This window comes from Castanea sativa, chromosome 3, assembly GCF_040712315.1.
Source record: "Castanea sativa cultivar Marrone di Chiusa Pesio chromosome 3, ASM4071231v1".
Lineage (NCBI taxonomy): Eukaryota > Viridiplantae > Streptophyta > Magnoliopsida > Fagales > Fagaceae > Castanea > Castanea sativa.
In genome coordinates, this window is record NC_134015.1 from 336,885 (window position 1) to 358,704 (window position 21,820).

Genomic DNA, 21,820 nt, shown 5'->3' on the forward strand with positions numbered 1-21,820 from the left:
GTGAGTCTATTGATACATTAATAGATAACCTGCATGAAATGTGTGAATTATTTAGAAACCACACAAATCTGAACCATTCATATACATGAATCTGGCTCAAATTAGTAGAGGAAAAAGAAGAAGAATAACAAGAAGAAGAAATAAAAAGTAGTCCAGCACATAATAACTTTGATAAGAGGTCCCAATGGTTTAAGACCGTTTAATTTAGAGGTTTCTGGGTCCCAACCTCCATTTAAAGTTTGTCACTTTGCCACAAATTAAACGGTCAGTGGTTACTTTAGTTATTTATAAATAAAATATATGTACATAATGGAATCCTAATCCTAATAATTCATACTATATCATCCATGTGAAATAGTCTGTCAGTGACACCCTGTTGTCTCTATTTTTGCAGCTCTTTTCTAAAAGTCTCATTGTGCTTTTTTAAGTTGTTGCCAACCATATCATTCCTTTCCTTTTTCTTCATCTTTAACCATTTCAATCTCTCAACAACTTTGAAACTGTCATCTTCCTGTAGAATTCCTATGGCTACTGAGACTGCTTCATCAGATTATACTTCTGCTACTGATCATGAGGTAAGTAAGTTCTTGTGGTTTTTGTGTCTTTCTAAATTCTTGTGATGTTTTTTATGATTCAAGTGATGAACTATGTCATTATTTTCCGGGGTGTTAAGAGTTCAACCAATCTAAACTTCATCTGTTTCTTAAGTTTAATTATATGTTTTCTCTGCTAATTGCAAATCCTACTAGTGCTATGCATTTAAAAAAGGAAAAAAAAATACTTGTGCCTTAAGTTTTGCTTATTTCTTTGTAATCACTAGATGTGATCATGTGAATCAACCTTGGTCATGATTATGGATTTCTTATTGAGATCTAGTTAGAATATGTTAATTGAGTATCTCCTACTCCTAGATGTTTTCTAATAGATAAGAATATACCTTCTATCAAGAGTCAAGTAATCACTTGGAGAAGGATGTATTTGGTAGCCAATTAGCTGTCTACTACGTGTAATATTGGGAAAGTATCATTTTTTAGTATCTATTCCATCCATGGTCATGCAAAGCATGATGTCTGAGGAAACATAATCTGCTCATAAGGTTGCCAGGACATGATCCAACGCAGATTCTACTATATTTTAGTAAGTTATATTTTTCATCAAAAGAATCTGGGTTAAACCGATTAGCTTTAACCATGGACCGCAAGTTGGCAAGGATTTTTCCAAAGTACCACAAGCATTTTGGACCACAAGGGCTTGGCAATGGTTTTCCTTGGCTCTTACAGATCATCTGAACTGGCTTTCCAAATTTCTTTTGCTTAGATCATCATACACATATATTCTAATTTTATCTTGAAATTTCAATTAAATTGAGATGCTAGAAGTAATTATAAAACAATTCTTTAGTGCTTTATTATAGTCTTACAGGACTGCCTAATTGTAAAAGTTGCACTTCTGTTTAAATTTTCTTCTTTGTGCTCATTCATTTTATTGCAGCAAACTGAGAACAAGGTGAATGAAGAAGTAAAAGCTATTGAGCAAGACAGTGTCCCTTTGTCCAAGGAAAGTGTAGAAGAAGAACCCAAAGTCAGTGAGTCACCAAGTCCAGTAACCCCATTTTCTAAACTTGAAGAAGTGTCAGAGAATAAGCACATTGAGCCTCTTATACCTGGGGTTGAGAAGCCTGACGATGCTCCTATTTCAGATCTTCCAGTTGAAGATGATACAAAGGAGGAAAAACACCCCATTCCTGATTCACATACTCCCAGCATACCATTGCCCGTGCCAGTGGAAGACACTGGTAATACCCAACCAGAAGAGCAACCAGCTGTGGAGTCTGCAGTAAAAGAAGCACCAGAGCAAGTAGCAATTTCGTCTCTTGAGAAAGAGCAAGAGGAGAGACCAAAAGTTGTTGATGCCCATGAATTAATAGCTGAAGCTGCTGAGAAACTAGAGGAGCCACTGGAAGTGCTTCCTGCAAAAGAATCAGAAGCAGTAGGGATAAACGAGATTAAAGATTCAAATGTGGAGTCCATAGAAGTGGAGAAAGTGGAAGCTGCAGCTACTGAAACCAACGAAAAGCTAGGAGAACAATATGAACATACTAAACAAGTTGAGAAAACATATGAGGAGGTTCCACCAGAAGTTGCAGTCATGGAAACCAAGGAAAACCCAGCAGAACAATCTGAACTTACTAAACAAGTTGAGAAAACATATGTGGAGGTTCAACCAGAAGCTGCAGCTATTGAAACCGATGAGAAGCCAGTAGAGCAATCTGAACTGATTAAACAAGTTGAGAAAACATATGAAGAGGTTGAGATAAAGGGAAGTGTGGAGGTTGATTCAGCCACAAACACAGGGACTTCGGCTGAAAAGGATGAGAATACCCAATTTCTCAAGAAAGAGCAAACTGATAAAGAGGAAGAACCTATTGTAATCACAGATTCTGAACAAGTCCTGACTGATCAAGAAGCTCAGACTGATCTGAAAGAAGCTGGAAGAGAATTTTGTCCACCAAGTACTGTCTCACAGAAGGTTGATACAGAAGACAAAAAGGAGTTAGGTGGGGCTGATGTGGTTGAAGAGCTATCAAAGAAGGCAGTGGTGGAGACAGAAAAAGTTGCAGAAGAGAATAAGGCAAAGACTGTGGAAACTGAAGAAGAGAATGAAAAGAGAAATTTGATACCTGAGGAATCAAGTCCAATTAAAGAAGGGGATATCAATAGTTCTATTTCTACAGCTGAAGTTATTGAAAAATCATATGAGGGAGAGAATACTGGCGGAGATGTTGAAGCGATTGAGGAGAACAAAGGAGAGCAGAATGTAGAAGACAAGATAGCAGCTTTAGCCGAGACTGATAAAGACGAGCACTTGGAAGAAAAGCAGGCTGAAGTATCAACTGAGAGAGAGAATACTGGCAGAGATATTGAAGTGGTTGAGGAGAACAAAGAAGAGCAGAATGTGGAAGACAAGATACCAGCTTTAGCCGAGACTGATAAAGACAAGCATTTGGAAGAAAAGCAGGCTGAAGTTTCAACTGAGAGAGAGAATACTGGCAGAGATGTTGAAGTGGTTCACGAGAACAAAGAAGAGCAGAATGTAGAAGACAAGATACCAGCTTTAGCCGAGACTGATAATGACAAGCACTTGGAAGAAAAGCAGGCTGAAGTTTCAACTGAGAGAGAGAATACTGGCAGAGATGTTGAAGCGGTTGAGGAGAACAAAGAAGCGCAGAATGTAGAAGACAAGTTACCAGCTTTAGCCGAAACCAACAAAGATGAGCACTTGGAGGAAAAGCAGGCTGAAGTCACTACAGCCGTTAGTGAAACACTTGAGGAATCCCAGGAAAAGCAAACTGAAGTCACTACAATTGTTGGTGAACCACTTAAGGAATCCCAGGAAAAGCAGGCTGAAGTCACTACAGTTGTTAGTGAATCACTTAAGGAATCCCAGGAAAACACTACAGTTGTTAGTGAACCACTTAAAGAACCCCAGGAATCTGAGTTGCATTTAGGAAGTGAAAAAACTGTAGAAACTGGTGAAGATAAGTTGGAGAAAGAAAAAGTTGACGAGGTTGCAAAATCTGAGGTTCAGAATCTGGAGCCACCTGTCAATGTTGGTGATGAGATAAAAACATCTCAGGACCAGCCAAAAGAAGTACCAGCCAAGTCAACTCAAAAGCAATCAAATAACATTATATCCAAGGTAAAGCAGTCACTTGTGAAGGCAAAGAAAGCCATCATTGGGAAATCTCCAAGCTCAAAAACCCTCTCCTCTGATACCAAGGGTGACATTAAAGTCAAATAATTGACATAGACTATGAGGCATTGTATAATTTTATGCAGACGTGATATCTTTTCCAAATTGTTGTGTGACATATATAGCGGTAGCTGCTCGGTTCATCTGTGTTGCTGTTCTCTTTTGCCTGCTTGCTTGCCTGTTTGATATGTAAAGGGCGTATATAGAAGGTATAGTTTTTGTCATACTCAATATTGTAAAAATTACAAAGACATTGTTTTCTGTTTCTATTCAATTCTTTGCAGTTGTATGTATTGTTTGGGTTTGTATTTGATTGATTGCCAATAATGATCAGGAGATGAGAACTGTGTGCTTGTGAAGAAAAATTATTGTTGATATCTATTTTGTAATTGTTATAGTCACGTCATAATGTTTTCTTATTACTATTGTTAAATATGTATTTCAATAGTGCAATAATTTTAGTTTCTTACCACAATATTTCAACAGTGCAATATTGTAAGATTTACAATATCAACACTTCCAAGTATGGGAAAAGTAAGCAGGAAAGCTTACAACTAGAGGTTTCTGGTTTATCATCATCCAAACATATATATTTCTTTCTTTCTTTTTGACTTAATGTAGTGCACTTAACTAATATGTAGAACTGCAATTCAACAATCACTCACATACTCATTAAGAATATCTTGCCTTTCTTATCCTGATATGATTATATTATAATGAACTTGGTGGAAATACGGACAGGGTCCATTTCCTCAATCATATCTCCAAATCCAAACGTTGAAATGCTTCAACGATATCCATGATTAGACAGCTAGAAAGCAACCTGGATACTTAAATATGTTCAAAATACACTGAATGAAGCAAAGATGAGCATATCCAGTATGAAGTAAAAGCCAACAATTCAAAGGAGTGTGACATGTAAGGCAATCAAGACCTCAAAAAATGTAGACATTAATGTTCAGGCTCTTTAATTTTCATGAAGAAAAGAAAGGTACAATAATAGGACAATGAATCACATCCACGTATGAAAAAGCTTACAAGAGGATGCTGATTCCTTTATAGTATCATCACATGTGATGACTATGGTATTAGGCCAAGCATTAAACTCGGTCATGCATGCTGAGCTTGCAGATTCTTTCATACTTTTTATCGCCTATGTTAAGCTGCAGATCTGTAAAGTCATACTCTCCATTTATGATTCATAGCGGAAAACTTTAACAAAGAAATTGATAAATAAATGGAATCACATTGGAAATTATGCTCATTGCAACTTGTGGTTAGAGTAAAATCTTACAAGTTCAATGCAGCCTAGAGACTGAGGGAATGGAAGAAACATAGAGATAAATCTTCAGCCAACAGTTGATATTTTCTTTCCATGTGATTCTGATCAAGGGAATGCTAAAAACGTGGAATTTAATGCCCACTAAACCAATTAAGAAATGAGGCTTTTTTTTTTTTTGTGTAAAAGAAACTTCCCAAAAATGGGTTTGGTGTCTGTACTCAAATGCCAAATGCTCTCCCAACCACAGAACCCAAATAGCCATACAGAAAATTCTATCAGTTGAATCAGACCCACTTAAAACCCTTTCACAAAATTCATTATCTTGTCTAACAGTTGTTGCATACAACTCCCCTCTCACGCCCATGTGTGAGAAGTATTGTATGCAACCATGACACAAGATACCAGCTCCCTTCACATGCCAATTTTCTGAATTTAAGATGCAAAAAGGAACCAGACTAGCCATTAGAACATCCAGCTTCTTTTCTGCATACATTCACACAATATTGCATCACAGAGAGAGAGAGAGAGAGAGAGAGAGAGAGAGAGAGAGAGTCTATTGGAATATAATTATCATTTAATTCAAAGAATTGTTATGAGAGATCTAAAAAACATTTTGAATACATATTTCCGAGATAGTTAACTCCTAGACATTGCATTGACTGCGTGTGCCACTATTTTAATGTACAAGCTCAAGAAAAAGATTCTGAGTCTCCCCAAGGTACCAAAATCTGTGCAATTTTAATTGTACTGTCCTGAAATTAGAATATCGATGGTTATACCCCTTCTAGTCCAACTGAAATTGCTGAGATCCTGAAGAAGCATGAAACAAAAGGATCAATCTCAAAAGGCCATGACAGATTTCTCTTCAATCACAAAGATCATAAGAACTGGTTGTCAATCATAGCCTGCACAGACAATCAGTCCTTACCTCTTCAAGCCTCTAATAATTAATGTAAATAAAAATTGAAGTGTGATTTCCAATATCCACTTACAAGCTGGTTTACTAGGCACAAGGTCATTTCCATTTGCAGAGTTAACAGCTGTGTTGCCAACATCTGAGACTTGACCATTATTTTGCACCAAAGAAGACGGTTCAAATCTTGCATTTGTTGCTGGACACTGACATTACAAAAACATTAAAACATTAGGTGATTCTGGGAGACCAGTGACACTGGCAGAAGGCAAGTAGACAATGGGAGACTGTCATAAAGAGTTGAATTGATACAAGATAGAAATGTGCTAGACACAAGTCACTCAACTAACCATCCAAAACTTTCAACTCTTCATAACACTAAGTTGAAGAGAACATCGCTTGTATGAAGATTGCTTGTCCAACTTTTTTTGTCTCATCCATATTCTTAAAGAGAATGAAATACAATTACCCATGCATTTCTATGACGTTGTCTACCTATCTAACCAAGATTCATAATCTTATTAGGTTTCTTTCATTACCTTCTCAGCCTTTTGGCTATTAATGCATAAATATAACATTAGGGTTTTAACTACATCTATAATAACATCTTTACCTATCAAAAAAATAATAATGCCATCTTGCAAGACTCTTCTTTCCTAACAAAGAACCCCAACAATCATGCATAAGAGTAAATGAACTAAATTCCACAGTTATTAGAGAAAAGGAAACTGAGTCATTATTTCCTCTCAAGCATCTGCTTTGGAAAGAGATAGTTAATCCTGACAAGTCGGTATGAGAATTTAGTGGCTAAGGTATTCATGATTTGAGAGATAGTTAGCAGCTTAAGGGCCAAAAAAGAAGCATAGATAGGAAAAACCATCTTGTTTGCACTTCTTGCTTTTGCTAGAAATAAAGAGAGGGAGGTCTGGCCTCACTAAAGAGAAAATTTGCTAGTGAAATATATAATCTGATAACCACACTTAGTGTCTCCTTCCACGTCTATTGTCACAACTTTCTTTAGTGATATGTTCTCATTAATTTATGCTGAGTCTACCTTTTAATAAAACAGAAATCCCACTTTTCCAAATATTGTAGGTTTCTCTTTATTCATTCAGCATAGCAACTCCAAATAAATGCACAAACCTGACTAGATGTCTGAGTCATTGAGATGCTAGCACCAGTGATTTGCATTGCTTGAGAATTAACATTCTGCATTGGATCCTTTGAGCTAGAGGCTGGAGCTGAATCCACATTTTCCACAGGACCTACAACCCCACAGGCATTAAGTCCTGTGGCTGACTTCATAACAGGCCCTCCCGACAAAGGAATTAATGGTGCACGAGGCATTGGCATTGGCATTGGAAGTCCTTGACCAGGAAGCCCAAACATCTGAAGGTTAGATCCGGCCATCCCATGCATAGCAGTGTGTCCTGGTATAGGTGGGCCAGGGAAATGTGCTCCTTGCATGGGGGGCACTTGAATCATAGGGTAACCCGAAGGTCCAACATTCATGTCTGGCATACCCATCCCATAGCCCATTCCCATTCCCATTCCCATTCCAACGCCCATAGGAGAGAAATGAGCCATATGAGGTGCACTCATGTGTTGCATTCCAGTTGGTAACATCATTGGAGGCATATAAAAACCAGCTCCCATTGACATAATCTGCACAACGAGGGAAAGGTGCCATGTTTCAATTGGATTATCCAATTCCTGTAAATAGAAAACTAAAAAATGATTTTTGGAGAAAGAGAAAAGAATGTTTACTTGCACTTGAAGTTGAAGTGTCTTCAGATACTCTATGGCCTCATCAAGCATTGAAGCTTTGTCCACCTTATTATGCCAAAATGTGAAGTCAGCAGAACCGAAAATGGAGAAAATATCAATCTTTTTTAGTTGGTTATGTTCAAGGTAACATACTTTATTAAGATCTATCACTATCAAAAACTATTGAATTTGTTAATCAACTAGACTTTAGAATAGAGTCAAAGTCCAAAATCTTTCATACACAGGCTTGAGCTTTTAGCTTCAGACCTTCATACACAAGGATACACTTCCACAAACAACAAATTTAAAAGAATACATGAAGTTTATTAAACAAATAATCAAGCAAACTGTAATTCAAAACATCAACCTTATTGCAATTTGGAATAAGTTCTTGCAATGCCAAAATGTGAAGTCAGCAGAACCGAAAATGGAGAAAATATCAATCTTTTTTAGTTGGTTATGTTCAAGGTAACATACTTTATTAAGATCCATCACTATCAAAAACTATTGAATTTGTTAATCAACTAGACTTTAGAATAGAGTCAAAGTCCAAAATCTTTCATACACAGACTTTAGCTTTTAGCTTCAGACCTTCATACACAAGGATACACTTCCACAAACAACAAATTTAAAAGAATACATGAAGTTTATTAAACAAATAATCAAGCAAACTGTAATTCAAAACATCAACCTTATTGCAATTTGGAATAAGTTCTTGCAATGCACGCATCTTCTCATTGATCCTATCTCTTCGCCTCTGTTTGTAGAATTCCAAAATGAGCACCAGTTAAAACATTTTAATTCAGAAACAAAACAATGCATGCAAGAAACAAAGATGTTCTTAATGGTAGATGATAATCTTGAATGGTGTTGCTCACCCTTTCAGATAAATTATGCACTTCTGCTGCCCGGCTTCTCTTGGAACCTGTACCCGCTCGGCCAGGAGCTGCTTTTTTTGCCCCAATTGATTCCTCTTCAATGTCCTGCACATGACAGTGTTTTCTTGGTAAATGGAGGAAAGAGATACACTGAGGGAAGCCGAACAAAAATTGAAAAGATATCAAACCAAGACTGAACTCACTTCACTATGGTATTCGGACTCTTCAGTGTCACGAAATTTTCTCTTCAAATTATGTGTTGGATCATCGGAAGCTCTCTCCACGCTATTGCCTGAGCAAGCAGAAGAAGAAGCAACAACAGGCTCTGTAGTCTTCTCACCATCCGGCAGTCCCTTAGTCACACTTTCACTGAAGACTTGATTGGAGATTTTGTCGTTCCTAGAGGCCTCATCTGGACAGACAGCCTCAGATTGTTTACTGGCAACTGTTTCCTCAACAGGCTTATCCTCTGATGGTTTTAAATCAACCTTGGATGGCGCAGGCACAGCAAGAGGTTGACAATGGGAACTTGATTCTTTTTGTAAACCACTAATGGAATTGATATGTGTTGATTCAGGAGGATGTTTAATACTTGCAGCTGAACCTTTATCCTTACTTGTTATCCTTTCCAAGCTTGATAAATCCGAACCAACCATGAGGCCCATGTTCTGAAGATTAGCCTTCACAAGAGCAGCAGGACGTGAGAAATGAGAGAAATTCATCAGATTGGAGTTATTGTTAGATGACATTGGATCTTTCTTCTGCATCTTTATAGTGGGAAATACACCTGCAGCAGATGCAACCTGTGTTGAATCCCCACATACAGCACGGTGCATGACACTGCTCGTATTATTGCCAGCACCATCTGTAACCCTTGATCTAAGAGATGAAAAGGATGTTTGACATTGTTGTGATGATGATGGGTATAAAGGAGTAGTTCTAGGTCTTGTGGCCTCACCTATTCCTACTGAAGAAACTTTTGACACATTCCCCTGTCCTAAACTCACAACATCATTTACTGAATTAGTATGGCAATCCCTATATACCAGATTACAACTACTTCTTTTGTCGATAGATGCCAAATTATTCTGGTTGGATAGTTCATTTACAGTGACCCCAGATAATTCAGGCAAGAACTCAGAACAATATTCATGTTGTAAAGAATCATCAATTGGATAATTCAACCAAGGCATCATGTCATCATCTTGACTCAAATCTATTTCATCTGATGGCACTGACATTGGGATTTCATTCAATACAGACTCCATTCCCCCAAACTTTCCCATCTTTGAATTGCTGCCATTCCCTATGTCTTTATCTCTTATCTTAGAGGTGTAAGATGGTAAACAGTGAGATTGAAAGCTGTTCCTAGTTGGGCTCTTTCTAGCTCTACTGGACTGACCTTGCTTCAAAATCTGACCATTTTCCCATACCAGCTCAAAAAGATCATTCTCTGGTCTGCATTATAACCCACAAAAAAGAAGAATAACAATACCAAAAATACCCAAAAGATCAAATAGGATAACAAAACGAAATTTAAAAGCATGAGCCAAAAGAGCAAAGAGCATAAAGGTTATAAAACAAAATGAAGTGAAACTGAACTTACAGAAAAGACAGATCATTTGAACAAGCGGTGTTCTTCTCCCTAGTAGACTCAAGCTTTCCTTTAGCCATTCGATACAGCTCAGACAAAGGCATGTTGTGAGAGGTGGAAACACAGTTTGTTCCTCAGAAATGCTTCAGATTCAAGCACTTGGCCATTGTTGATGGTAACATCCACATCCACACCCTACTCTTTTTTAACTCTCAATTCATGGCTCAAAGAACCCAAAAAAATATAGAAACCAAACGAGGTTTTAAGACACAAGCCTGTCCAAAACCCACCATAAAGACAATCCCAGTGAAACTTATAAGGGAACCCCCAAACCAAAAAAAAAAGTAGGAAATGCCGAAATGGCACTTCTTTTACAGTTAAAATTTACAGAATAAAATCTTTCGTTTAATACTAAAGTCCTTGTCAGTGAAGTATATAATATATGTATATAAAAGGTACAAAATTTAATTAAGGATAAAGTACCAGTCAAACCAATTCTTTAATGGCTTCCAATGATACAAAAACCTCCAAATTAAAGCTCTTTAAGATTAAAAATTCTCTGTTTTCCACTGTTTAAATCACTAAACAGCAACCCCAGAAAAAACCCAGATCAGTAAAACCAAAAACCTCAAACAAACACCACTTAAAATCATGGGAAAGTCATGTTAAGCTGGAAACCAGCTCAAAATACTCAAATACCCAATTCCCAACTTGGAAAAAAACTTTCACATGATTCATTGAAAATGAAGTCTTTGGAAAATCTGGGGTTCCTCGAACCAGCCAAAGTTTGCTAATCCATATGCATTAAAAACGTGGAATTTGGTTGTATATCAGGGTAAGTGTTCCCAAAAGTTTGAGCTTTTAAGAGTTTGTAGCTCAGCTCAATGTGTATGTGTGTGTGTGTGTGTGTGTGTGTGTGTGTGTGAGAGAGAGAGAGAGAGAGAGAGAGAGAGGATCCAAGTGGACGTAGAAGACGGCGAAAGGCTTGCAGAGTTGCAGGGGACCAAGGCACAGTACAGTATGAGAGAGAGAGAGAGAGAGAGAGAGAGCTGAGCTTAACCACAGTTAAATGTTGAATTCGTGGTTTAGACTCTTTTGCTTAGGAGTGTGGGCCCATGATTTTGGCTAAATACTGAGGGGCCCATCTTCAAGAGTTTTGTTTTTTTGTTTTTTTTTTTTTAAGGAAACAAACATCTCCAAAGAGTTTCAATCATAATTATATGATTAAATTACAATTTTGACTCTTAAAGATTGTATCTTTTTTCAATTCTACTTGCTTGAATCTGAGATTTTCTTTTTTTCATTTGAACCATCAATTTCGATTCCATTTTTATAATAGTCGTTTTGTCCATCTACATGATTAATTTATCATTTATGTGTCAACAAAACCACAACAGAATGACCATTTTATAAAGCAAATCAAATATAATAAACCAAAATAATGTAAAAAAATCTCAAATCTAAGAGACTTAGGTGGAGTTTGGATAACGTATTCAACACTTGTGTTGCACGTTTGCGTCCGTCAGCAAGCCCTGTGTATTATTTATGAGATTCACAAATCTCTTTTTTAACAAAATTTTTATTAAAAATGGGTCTCACGGTACTATTCACACATTTAAAAATTATTTTACTATAGTGTTTTTAATTTTTAATTTTTAATTTTTAATTTTTAACAATAAGCAGTATCCAAACAGACTTTTAAACAAAAATAATCCTAAATTATAAGGGTGAAAGAGAGAATAACTCAATATTATTCCATTTTTAATCCAACGGTTACTTGAGGAGTGTGTGATCTGCTTATCAAGCTCAATAGGCCCACCATGTTTATACCCCTAGTGATAGATGGTGCTTGTAGTTCACGCGCAAACATGGAAGGGGAAGAGGAAGGGGGGAGGGGGCAAGTCATAAGTCATACGTGTCCCATTTTGTTGGTGTCGTTGTTCGGCTGAGATTGATGCACTGTCTCTGTTCTCTGTATTGGAATACAACATATTATCTTTTTCCAATTATATATGTTATCTTCACATGAGATTAATTGGCCACGGATTGGACTTTATATTTTGTGAGTTGTATGGATGCTTTCATAATGGAACACAACAAGATCATTATTATGATATATGAGTTGGAGGGGTCTCTCTGTAGTCTACTCTCTAGTCTCTGTAATCTATCCTTTTCAACTTGTACAATTTATTTTTGGTTTTAAAATTTGTGTGGGGTAAGGGATTTATATAACCATTGACTTGCTCACAGTCGATTTTTTTTTTTTTATTGTTTACTTACGCTTTTGGAGTAAAATATTTTTCAATTTTGACAGTAAAATTCTTTACAAAAAGTTGTAAAATGTCTTACTTTTAAAATTTTAGTAAAACATTTTACAAAACACATGCAGACACAGTGGCTTCCCCTCACCAATTAGGTCATCAATACAAAGTCATAAGTTCGACTCAAGAGAGTGTCATTGTAAAGGAAGGATTGTTGGAAAGACTACAATTTGACTCCCTACAACCATTCTAAAAACAGGGCCACAAGATGTGATGTCGAATGCCATAAAAGATTTGAGTGTGTCTTCTTTTTCATCATCAATTGGTTTTGAGATGCAGTGACATAGCTCACGGTCCGACAAATGTCCAATGGACTAGGCAGCTGGAGCCACTGTTTAGACATCAGATATTAACGGTTCAATAGTCGGAGCCACCCTTCCAGCCACCTATGTTGGTGGTCCATCCACCGCATACACTACTCTAATGGCAATCACTGGAGCCACCGTTTCGGCTACCGACTCCAACATTTTGGTCATCAAACCTTCAACACTAGCTACTTTAGTGGTTGAGCCACCGGTTTGATAGTTACTTGAAAAATTTTATTTGTCATACTAAATATTTGAAAATATTTTATTGAAAATGTTTTATATGTAACAAATTTTACATTTGAATATATTTTACTTTAAAACAAATAGAGCATTATTCTACATTTGTTTATGAATAAAATTTGAAATTTATAGCATTTGTTTCATCAATCATAATACTAATAAATTCCTTTTTAGTTTAGGAGGAATTCAAACCCAAGTCTTTGTCCAAGAAGCAGAATTGTCACCAATTGAGCTAATTGGAAGTATACTTTTGGATGAATTTATTTTTAATAATTTATCTTACTTACTTTATTGTGAAAATTACAGTTGCACTTTAAAAGGTGTTATTTTAAAATTTTGAAAATTCCACTTTAGGATGAAAATAAGTTGAACCAAATAGATTCAAACAAAACTAAATAAATCTTCTTGTCCATCAGTTTTGGATAGACTTTTTGTAAAATTAACCGGTGGAGTATAGTATTGGCATTTTAATGATTTAAAGAATGGTCCTTTTTGCAATGTTTCCCTTTTGTCATAAACTTGGATTTTTGATAAGAAGCTTTGAAATCACTAATTTGAATTTAGTTAAATATACAGGCTTACACGAACCTCAAAGTTGCTAGATGAAGCTTTTTCGTAATCCCTTTTTTGAGCTAAAGAAATATAAGATATTCAAAACCATTAGTCACAATCGATTCTGTAATTGATGATCCTTTCTCATGGATTAGAATCCATGACATTATCACACATTTTATAATCAGCTTAGTTAGCGCTTCCTTTGATTTAGGTAAACAAAATGTCACCATTGCTCATCATTTTAAGCACTTTGATATGATATATCAAGGTCAGAATTGCCTTTCTATAGGTACAAATTATTATAATCTGGGACTTTAAGGACTTTTCATACTCTAACCACTGAGTCACTGATTTTACTTTGATAAGATATATGTAGGACCCTCGTAAAAATGTTTTAAGGAAAATTTTGTTTGAAATAAAACAGCAATATGTGTAAAGTTAGGAAAAGTGATTAATATAGTGGGAAGATAATTCAATAAAGGAACAATGGGATTAGATTTGGTTCAAGTGGATTATCAGCAGCCAGTGGATGCCTTTCTGTCTTTTATGAAGAGGACATACATAGTAGTTTTAATTTTGCTTTTGTTGCAGAGATGTACAATGGGAAGCTATCTTAATCTATAGTAGCATTCCATAAACAGTTTAATGTGAGAAGCTACCTAACTTTTTCCTGTAATTAGTTGATTTTTTTTTTTGGTAATTCGTTGAAGTGGCAGGTTGTGTAGGGTGAAATAAAACTGGTGTTAGAAACAAATCTATGTAAAAGCGACTCTTTGCTACTTATAACTTATCATCTTAACAATTATGAAAAATAATATAAAAATGTTGCATCCTAAGCTTATTGATAAGTTGTGTTGAAAGCAGAGTTAAATTCTTAAATGTCCCAATTTTTAAAGGGAAGTTGGGGTTCATTCCAAGTAGACCCCACCCACATTTGAAAGATGAAGGAATGGGCATTGCCCACGTGGAACCTTAGTGACCCAGTAAGGGATTTGGCACCATACATGTGGGCCTCCAAATCCTTAGAGCATCTTCTATCTTTCCCATGTACAATGTATAATAATATTGAGGGTGAATGTGATACGGTTTTACTCTAACTCTAGAGGTGGAAATAATGAGAGTATCCTTAAAATGGACCAAACTTTTGAGTGGATGCTAGATTCTCAAATGTGAGTGTGTGAAATTCACGTTCATGTGTGAACCTCACACGTGACTGTGTGTGTATGGTTATATATACCAACCACTCATTCTTAGCCAAATTGAGCCCACCATGCTGGTCTGGTGATTGCATGACATGGTTTGCAAGTTAGCGTAACACGTGTCCCCTATGCAAAAGGATGATTACAACTTTGGTGGTTGCAAAGTACATTGTACACTGCTGCCTGCAAAAAATAATGCTTTGCTCCTGTTGACATGCATGTCAGTTTCATCTCCTTCGGAGTTACTATGTACCACATTGCAGTCATAATTAAAAGCAGCCTAATCATATCCATTTTCATCATTTCATCGTATCTTATGCTCCCCGAGTATGGAGCGCGCCTCTTACAGATATGTTGGTGCATAAGATAATTTTCCTTTCAAAAGAGACTTGTGTAGAATCAGATTGCAAGCAACAAAAGTATCATTGCATCTACCCTATTTCAAAGTCATAAATCACAATGATAGAGAATCCATATTCAACCCCTCATGATAGAGAAGAATACATGCGGTCAATCTTAATTAATTTGTTTGTTGAGAATTCATATTCAACCCCAAAATTCTGGGAGAAATACTTGATTTTTTTTGCTGTAATAGAATAGGATACCATTATAAAGTCATCTTTATAACTATTTTAGGAGGCAGAGGTTTGCATATTTACACTGTTTTTATTCCTTGTCTTTTATCTGCAATCTTCTAAGCTCCCACTGCTATCAATTTCTTGAACTTGCTGTCCAAAACCTGCAGGCTGCAGCCACCACCTTTTTTAAGCAGCCAGTCATTTCCTCCTCTGCAATAAGAGCATAGAACCAACATAAACATTCTTTGATGTAATGACTTTGTTATGGTTCCAAATTGTACTAAGCTAAGTAAACAAACTTAAAACCTTGTGAGTGGAACCGTTATTATTATTCTTAAACAGCATATCATGCAGATAACAAAGCAGTGTGTCTAGGAATATAAATAAAGAAATAATTTGCTAAAGCATGCTGGTAAGGACCTGAAGATCCCAAGTAAATATATCAGACACAATGAGATACCAGAATAAAGAAAATACAGTGTCTGATACACAGAAATGGGAAGAACAGAGGATAATGAAAATTAATCAAGTGAGAAATTTCATGGGATAAGAGAACTGGGATGGACCTTCTATAGAATAATTCTGTCTCTGGCTGTGGAGCCTTATAGGTTGTTCCAAAACCTGAACAATGCTCTCCCAGTGCTAACTGTTTCTTCAGGCCGTTGTCTTTACTTCCCTGCAATCTGCACATGACCCCTAGACGCATCTAACAGGCACAGATATTTTTATGACTATAAATCTTAAACTTTTAAGTGTTAAAACTTAATAGAGTAGAACCACAACCACTAGACTGCTTTTATCTTTTTTCTTCTCTATAAATGCTACCCATATCAAGTATCAATAAACAATTGGATAATGTTTCTACCATGTTAAACGTGCACCTTCTACATCATGCTCAATCATAAACAAGCAAATAGAATATCATTGGTGATTTTTTTTTTCCAAATTAAAATAATAAGACACTCATTACTATTACTTTTTTGCTACATTTTGTAAAATTTAAGAATGTCACCACTTAATCGCATTCTTTTTTCTTTCCCTTTTATTTTCTAATTTTGTTTTTGTGTGCAAAAAGCATGTATTCAGAAGGCTAAGGTAGAGAGCCTGCAAATGAGAGTAGAAGGCAGACAGAGGCAGCCATCACATATAAGATAACGATAAAAACAAACCGTTTGTTCAAGTTTCTGAAGGGACCACCTGACTTTATTATATTAACTCTGCCCATGATGCTCTGATGTCAAGTACTAAAAAATAATTCAACTCAAATGACATGTCTGCCAGGACAACTGTAGAAATATCAATCAGTTCATGGAAAGTAGAACCTCTTCCAATTTTATATTTCTTGGGGGAGGGTGGAGTATGGAAGGTACTTCATCACTTGACCACTATTTGTAGCAGCAAAGATAAATGAGGTGCATTCAGCAAAAAAAAGAAGATAAATGAGGTGCAGTGGTGGTTGTTCCAATGCTTTCTTAGGAAATAAATTCTTTTATTTTCTAGAAAGGTTTTATATGTCACACTTATGGGTGGGGACTATGTATAGCTATATTCTTGATGACATGACTCTTTAAGTACAGACATTTTTGTCATTCATATCAAAGATATTCCAGATATTACGATATCATTTTCAAAGATATGAGTTAATGGAGTAGATGAGGCATCATTACAGATATGCTAGAATAGTATTTTGGTGCAACTTGATCACATGACGTTATGTCAGATACAATCTCAAGAGCATCAAATCAGGAAAAACTCTATAATGTCCAGATTTGCTAATGCAACTTGTTGTGAAAGCAGAATTCATTCATCATTGAAAGTTTGTATTCATGCCTCCAAGTATGTGCTTTAAATGTGCATGTAAGGTAGAAAATTGATGAACTTCGGTAACAATAAAATGTAAATTGTCTCCCAAGTTCTTAGAAATATAAAATTCAATAGACAATGGTGACCTCCTATCATCTGCAACATTTCTCCAACAAACGGCCAACGGTTTCTTGAATGGTAATCCGCAGCTTTCTAGCACCATCTGAGCAGATTAAAAAAAAATAAAGACAAAAGGGAAAACAAACAACTTTGCATAGATTCTAAAGTTGTTGTTGCTGGATAGCCATGTAATTACAAGCTGAGAGGATTCTTTTTGCACATCCCATCCAGTAAGAACCTAGGTCCAATAATAGTATTGTCCCTTGTGCAACTAAAACCCTCCAATCAGAACCTATGTCACTATCAATTAAAGGGCAGAAGAGTTTCTTAGCCTTTAATGCAAGCAGATGATTATTGAACTTGTCACATATTGTGTAGTGTAGAATTTTATACTAAAGCTTCAATGCTTGTCACAGAATGTTCTGCAAAGGCCTTTCTTGTCCTTTAGAAAAGCTAGGTATTTACCCATTCACCAAAGTATTGCACTACATGTGGATAAAATGGTTTTAAAGGTGTGAATATGAATTTACTTAAGTAAACAACATCAACATCAACAAGCTTTAATCCCAAATTTTTGGGATTGACTATGGATCCTCAATAGAGAATAATTAGCATTAACTTCACTTCTAGTTTCATCAACTAAAATCATATCATCTGCAAAAAGCACCAAGAAACTTTCTCTTGAATCGATTTAGTGAGCTCATCCATCACTATTACAGAGGGATATGACTTAATGCTAATCTTGATGCACACTCAATTAAGTAAAATATATATTTAAATATATATATATATATATATATATATATATATATATATATTTCAGGTGAAACACCATAAAGAATTTATACAACGTTATTGAGGCTGCTTTTGCACTGTAATATAAGAAAGAAAGTGAGTATCAAAATAATTTATGAGTATTTGCTGCATATCCAAGATGTAAATTACATACTTCTAATCAGTATTGCCTTTAATCCTGATGAACCCTTGACATCATGACTCAAAACTTCGTATAATTGTTATTTATTTTGAAAACCCCTAGCTGAGGTGAAGATTCTAAGCTCAATATATACTGTATATATAGGCAATCCTCAAGCACATGAAGGTGGCAGGCTGACAGCTTTACTTCTCACCGTTGAAATATGATTAAATACATACACTGAAGTGGCAATCACTTATTCTTCTCAACAAATATCCTAATGTGATGAATGAAAAAACTCTCACATGTTAATAATACCAAATATCACACGACCTCTTGGATAGAATTCAAGCAACTTTGAATCAACATATTTTTTTGAAAGAAAAAATGGGGGGCAAAAGGAGGAAAGAAAAAGCCCCCAAGAGATGATGTTTCTATTCCTTCAAACTCAAACTCCAGTCACCAGTAATCACCGCAGGAACACAAACCATTAATGAACCGGTGAAATCTATTGATATCTCTTACAATAATCTCTCTCTCAAATATCTCTGACGCTAACTTCATGACTGTATGACAATCTCCACAAGTCCTCAGATTCTTCTTTATCCTAATTGGAGCCCCAACTGGTAGGGCCAGTAGCCCAAATGCAAGGGCTAGTTTCTCACTGTGATGCCATAAGTTATGCTCTTTGTACCCTTCTACACTGTTAATTGCAAACTGTGTCTCAGGTTCATAACCTTTCTTCTTCACCAACTCCTCCAACTTCTTCAACATCCCATATATCTCATCTGTCCTAGGATGTGACCTGTCATGCACTGTAAACACAAAGGTAGTGTTCTTAACATCAATCCAGCTACATCCAGGTTCCTTTCTTACCCCACTGACCCTCATCATCCTTCTAACCTCAGCTGCTTCCTTCAACATCCCATTACGTGCATACATATTAGATAGCAGCACGTAATTCCCTGGATTTTCCGGTTCCAACTCAAAAAGAATCTCTGCAACCTCTCTTCCCATTTTATCATTGCCATAATTCCTACAAGCCCCAAGCATAGCTCCCCAAACTGATGAGTCTGGTTTGATTGGCATTGACTCAATAAACCTCTTAGCTTCATCCAATCGACCGGCACGGCCAAGCAAGTCAGCCATGCAAGCATAGTGTTCAGGCCCAGGATTCATGCCATGCACCTTAGTCATGGAATCAAAGTACACAAACCCATCTTCAACAAGCCCAGCATAGCTACAAGCTGATAGAACAGACACAAATGTAATGTAATCAGGTTTAACCCCTTCCCCAAGCATTTCCTCAAACAATTCAATCACTTGGTTTGCGCAGCCATGTTGTTGGCAAGCTGCAATCATAGCCGTCCAACAAACCACATTACGATCTTCAATCTCTTCGAACACTCGACTAGCATCTCCCAAGCACCCACATTTTGCATACATTGTAACCAATGAACTTGCAATACACGCATTCTTAATAAAACCTGTTTTTATAATCTGATCATGAATCAAAGTGCCTTGATCAAGGGCCGCAAGACTTGCAGAAGCATGAAGAACAGAAGAGTACGATGCTTCATCAGGTGAAATATCTTTCCTCCTCATAACCCAAAAATAATTGCAAGCTTCTTCAAAGTTGTCATTACAGACGCACCCCACTATCATAACATTCCAAGTAACAACATCACTATCTCCTATGGTCTGAAACAACTCGACAGCATCACTAAACAACTCACATTTACAGTACATGTCCATTAATGAGTTCTTAACATAAGCTAATGTTACCAAACCATGCTTTGCAGCAACTCCATGAACTTGTCTCCCAAATTCCAAACCACTCATATTGGCACAAGCACTCAACACACTCGAACAACTCACTTGATCAGGACTATCTGAACTCTCCCTAAGAAGCTCCTTGAAAACCCCAACTGCCCGATCATAAAACTTATTCTGCAAGAACCCCACAATCATTGAATTCCAAGAAATAAGGCTTCTCTCAGGCATTTCATCAAACACTCTCTCTGCAGAGCTCATGTCATCACACTTAGCATACATATCAACCAATGCAGTACCAACAAACACATCTGTTTTGAACCCATGTTTCCAAATCAAACAATGCATTTGTTCACCATGAGTAACTATCATAGTATGTGCACAAGCAGGTAAAATAGCAGAGAAAGTAAAGTGGTTTGGATAAATACCAGTGCATCTCATATTGTTAAAAAATGTCAAGGCCTTAAAGGGTTTGTTAAAGTGTGACAATTGGGTTATAAGCGAGGTCCAAGTGAAAATATTCTTAAACCCATGATGGGTATTTGAGAAAAGGTGTAAACTTTGGTTGATATGGCCACATTTAGCATACAAGTTGAGAAGGTTGGTGAAGAGGAAAGGGTGACAAGTGTAGTTGTTTGTGATGAGTTGGGCGTGAATTTGGAAGACATGTTTGAGGTTTTTGGTATGGAGAATAGTGTTGAGGAGATTGTTGAGATGTGTGGGAGTATGAGGTGATGATGTTTGGTGAAGGAGTTTGATAAGAAGAGTTGAAGTGGAGTGAAACTGAGAGGTTGTTAACGTGTCACTTTTGTGAGATTTTAAAGGGAAGAGAAGTTTCATAATCTAGTTAACTAACACAAAAAAACACCTCTGACTTTTTCTAGTTTTGCTTCTTCATAGACATGCATCAACCTCAACAGTCAATACTACATCACCAATTCAATAAAATATTATTTCCTCCCATTCACATCTTTAATCCCAAAATTCCACTACCAACTGCACACCCAAAACCCAGAAAATGTCAAAATCCAGTGAACTTTGTCAACTTCCACAGAGAACCCAAATCATAAAACCAGCACCAACGCCTCCTCTCCCCTGAGGCGGCGCCCAAATACTGCGTGGACAACTAGGTGACGATCCTGTTCGACAGTTGGACAAGCAGTTCCTGGATCAGTTACTCCCCTTCCCTTCTCGTCTCCACCGCCAAAGCTTCCAATCCTCCTAAACCCCAGATCGAGGACCCTCTGCTGCAGCAAGGCGACAGAAAGACCCCGCAGTTCTCTTTTCCTCTCCGTGTCTTCATAGCCTCTCTCTCGATTTCATCGCCTCTCTCTCTTTCTATTGATTTCGCCTCTCTCTATTTCTATTTATGTGTACTCTTTAATTTTAGACGGTTTTTTTTTTTTTGGTTATTTATAATGAGGGGATTTTTTTTTAGAGGATTTTAAACCGTGTTGTTATTTATAATTGAAAAATCTTAATGAATACCTTTAGACTATTGGTTAATAATTTATTTAAAAAAAGTTTTTATGGAAAAAAAAATAAAAAAATTATTGTTTTGACAGTTTTTTTCATTTCTCATAAAAATGATGTCAAAACTTTCAAATTAGATTGTTAATCAATGCCCTAAGGACATTCGTTAGCATGACCTTTTATAATTTATCACTTTTTAAAATTATGTGTCTAAAATTTAAATAGGCAATTATCCTATTTGTCAATATCTCCTTAAATGTAAAAACCAATTTTCTTCTGCTATTATATATATATATATATATATATATATATATATATATATATATATATATATATATATTTGGGTC

The 21,820-nt window shown here is 36.3% G+C and overlaps 3 protein-coding genes across 4 annotated transcripts; 1 reads left to right on the plus strand and 2 right to left on the minus strand.

Moving 5' to 3' along the window:
* The first annotated feature begins 333 nt into the window (after window positions 1–333).
* Window positions 334–4,205, plus strand: LOC142627704 (uncharacterized). Its single transcript, XM_075801567.1, has 2 exons — window positions 334–575; window positions 1,492–4,205. Exons 1-2 carry the CDS (start codon window positions 525–527, stop codon window positions 3,799–3,801), a joined length of 2,361 nt encoding a protein of 786 aa, XP_075657682.1. The 5' UTR covers window positions 334–524; the 3' UTR covers window positions 3,802–4,205.
* Window positions 4,206–5,589: 1,384 nt separating this feature from the next.
* LOC142628124 (transcription factor PIF3) lies at window positions 5,590–11,150 on the minus strand. Of its 2 annotated transcripts, none has more exons than XM_075802125.1 (8): window positions 10,200–11,150; window positions 8,797–10,051; window positions 8,594–8,698; window positions 8,407–8,472; window positions 7,716–7,781; window positions 7,092–7,613; window positions 6,028–6,154; window positions 5,590–5,845 (listed from the first exon to the last, which is right to left on the minus strand). In XM_075802125.1, coding segments are annotated over exons 1-8 (2,235 nt in total). In that variant the 5' UTR covers window positions 10,292–11,150; the 3' UTR covers window positions 5,590–5,843. The 2 variants fall into 2 exon arrangements, with proteins under 2 accessions (XP_075658240.1, XP_075658239.1); XM_075802124.1 differs by having other exon boundaries at window positions 5,590–5,940; window positions 10,200–11,024.
* Window positions 11,151–18,539: 7,389 nt separating this feature from the next.
* LOC142627222 (putative pentatricopeptide repeat-containing protein At3g13770, mitochondrial) lies at window positions 18,540–21,361 on the minus strand. The gene has a single exon (XM_075801041.1). The coding sequence runs from the start codon at window positions 20,838–20,840 to the stop codon at window positions 18,687–18,689; it is 2,154 nt and encodes a 717-aa protein (XP_075657156.1). The 5' UTR covers window positions 20,841–21,361; the 3' UTR covers window positions 18,540–18,686.
* Between the last annotated feature and the right edge of the window lie 459 nt (window positions 21,362–21,820).

What these genes read in the sequence shown, in the direction of transcription:
- LOC142627222 (XM_075801041.1), bottom strand. Translation starts at nt 20,840, where the DNA reads ATGAAACTTCTCTTCCCTTTAAAATCTCACAAAAGTGACACGTTAACA.
- LOC142628124 (XM_075802124.1), bottom strand. Translation starts at nt 10,291, where the DNA reads ATGCCTTTGTCTGAGCTGTATCGAATGGCTAAAGGAAAGCTTGAGTCT. An exon ending in TCAAATGATCTGTCTTTTCT is followed by an intron (nt 10,052 to 10,199) that starts GTAAGTTCAGTT and finishes GTTATAATGCAG; the next exon opens with ACCAGAGAATGATCTTTTTG. An exon ending in AGTCCGAATACCATAGTGAA is followed by an intron (nt 8,699 to 8,796) that starts GTGAGTTCAGTC and finishes TGTCATGTGCAG; the next exon opens with GACATTGAAGAGGAATCAAT.
- LOC142627704 (XM_075801567.1), top strand. Translation starts at nt 525, where the DNA reads ATGGCTACTGAGACTGCTTCATCAGATTATACTTCTGCTACTGATCAT. An exon ending in CTTCTGCTACTGATCATGAG is followed by an intron (nt 576 to 1,491) that starts GTAAGTAAGTTC and finishes ATTTTATTGCAG; the next exon opens with CAAACTGAGAACAAGGTGAA.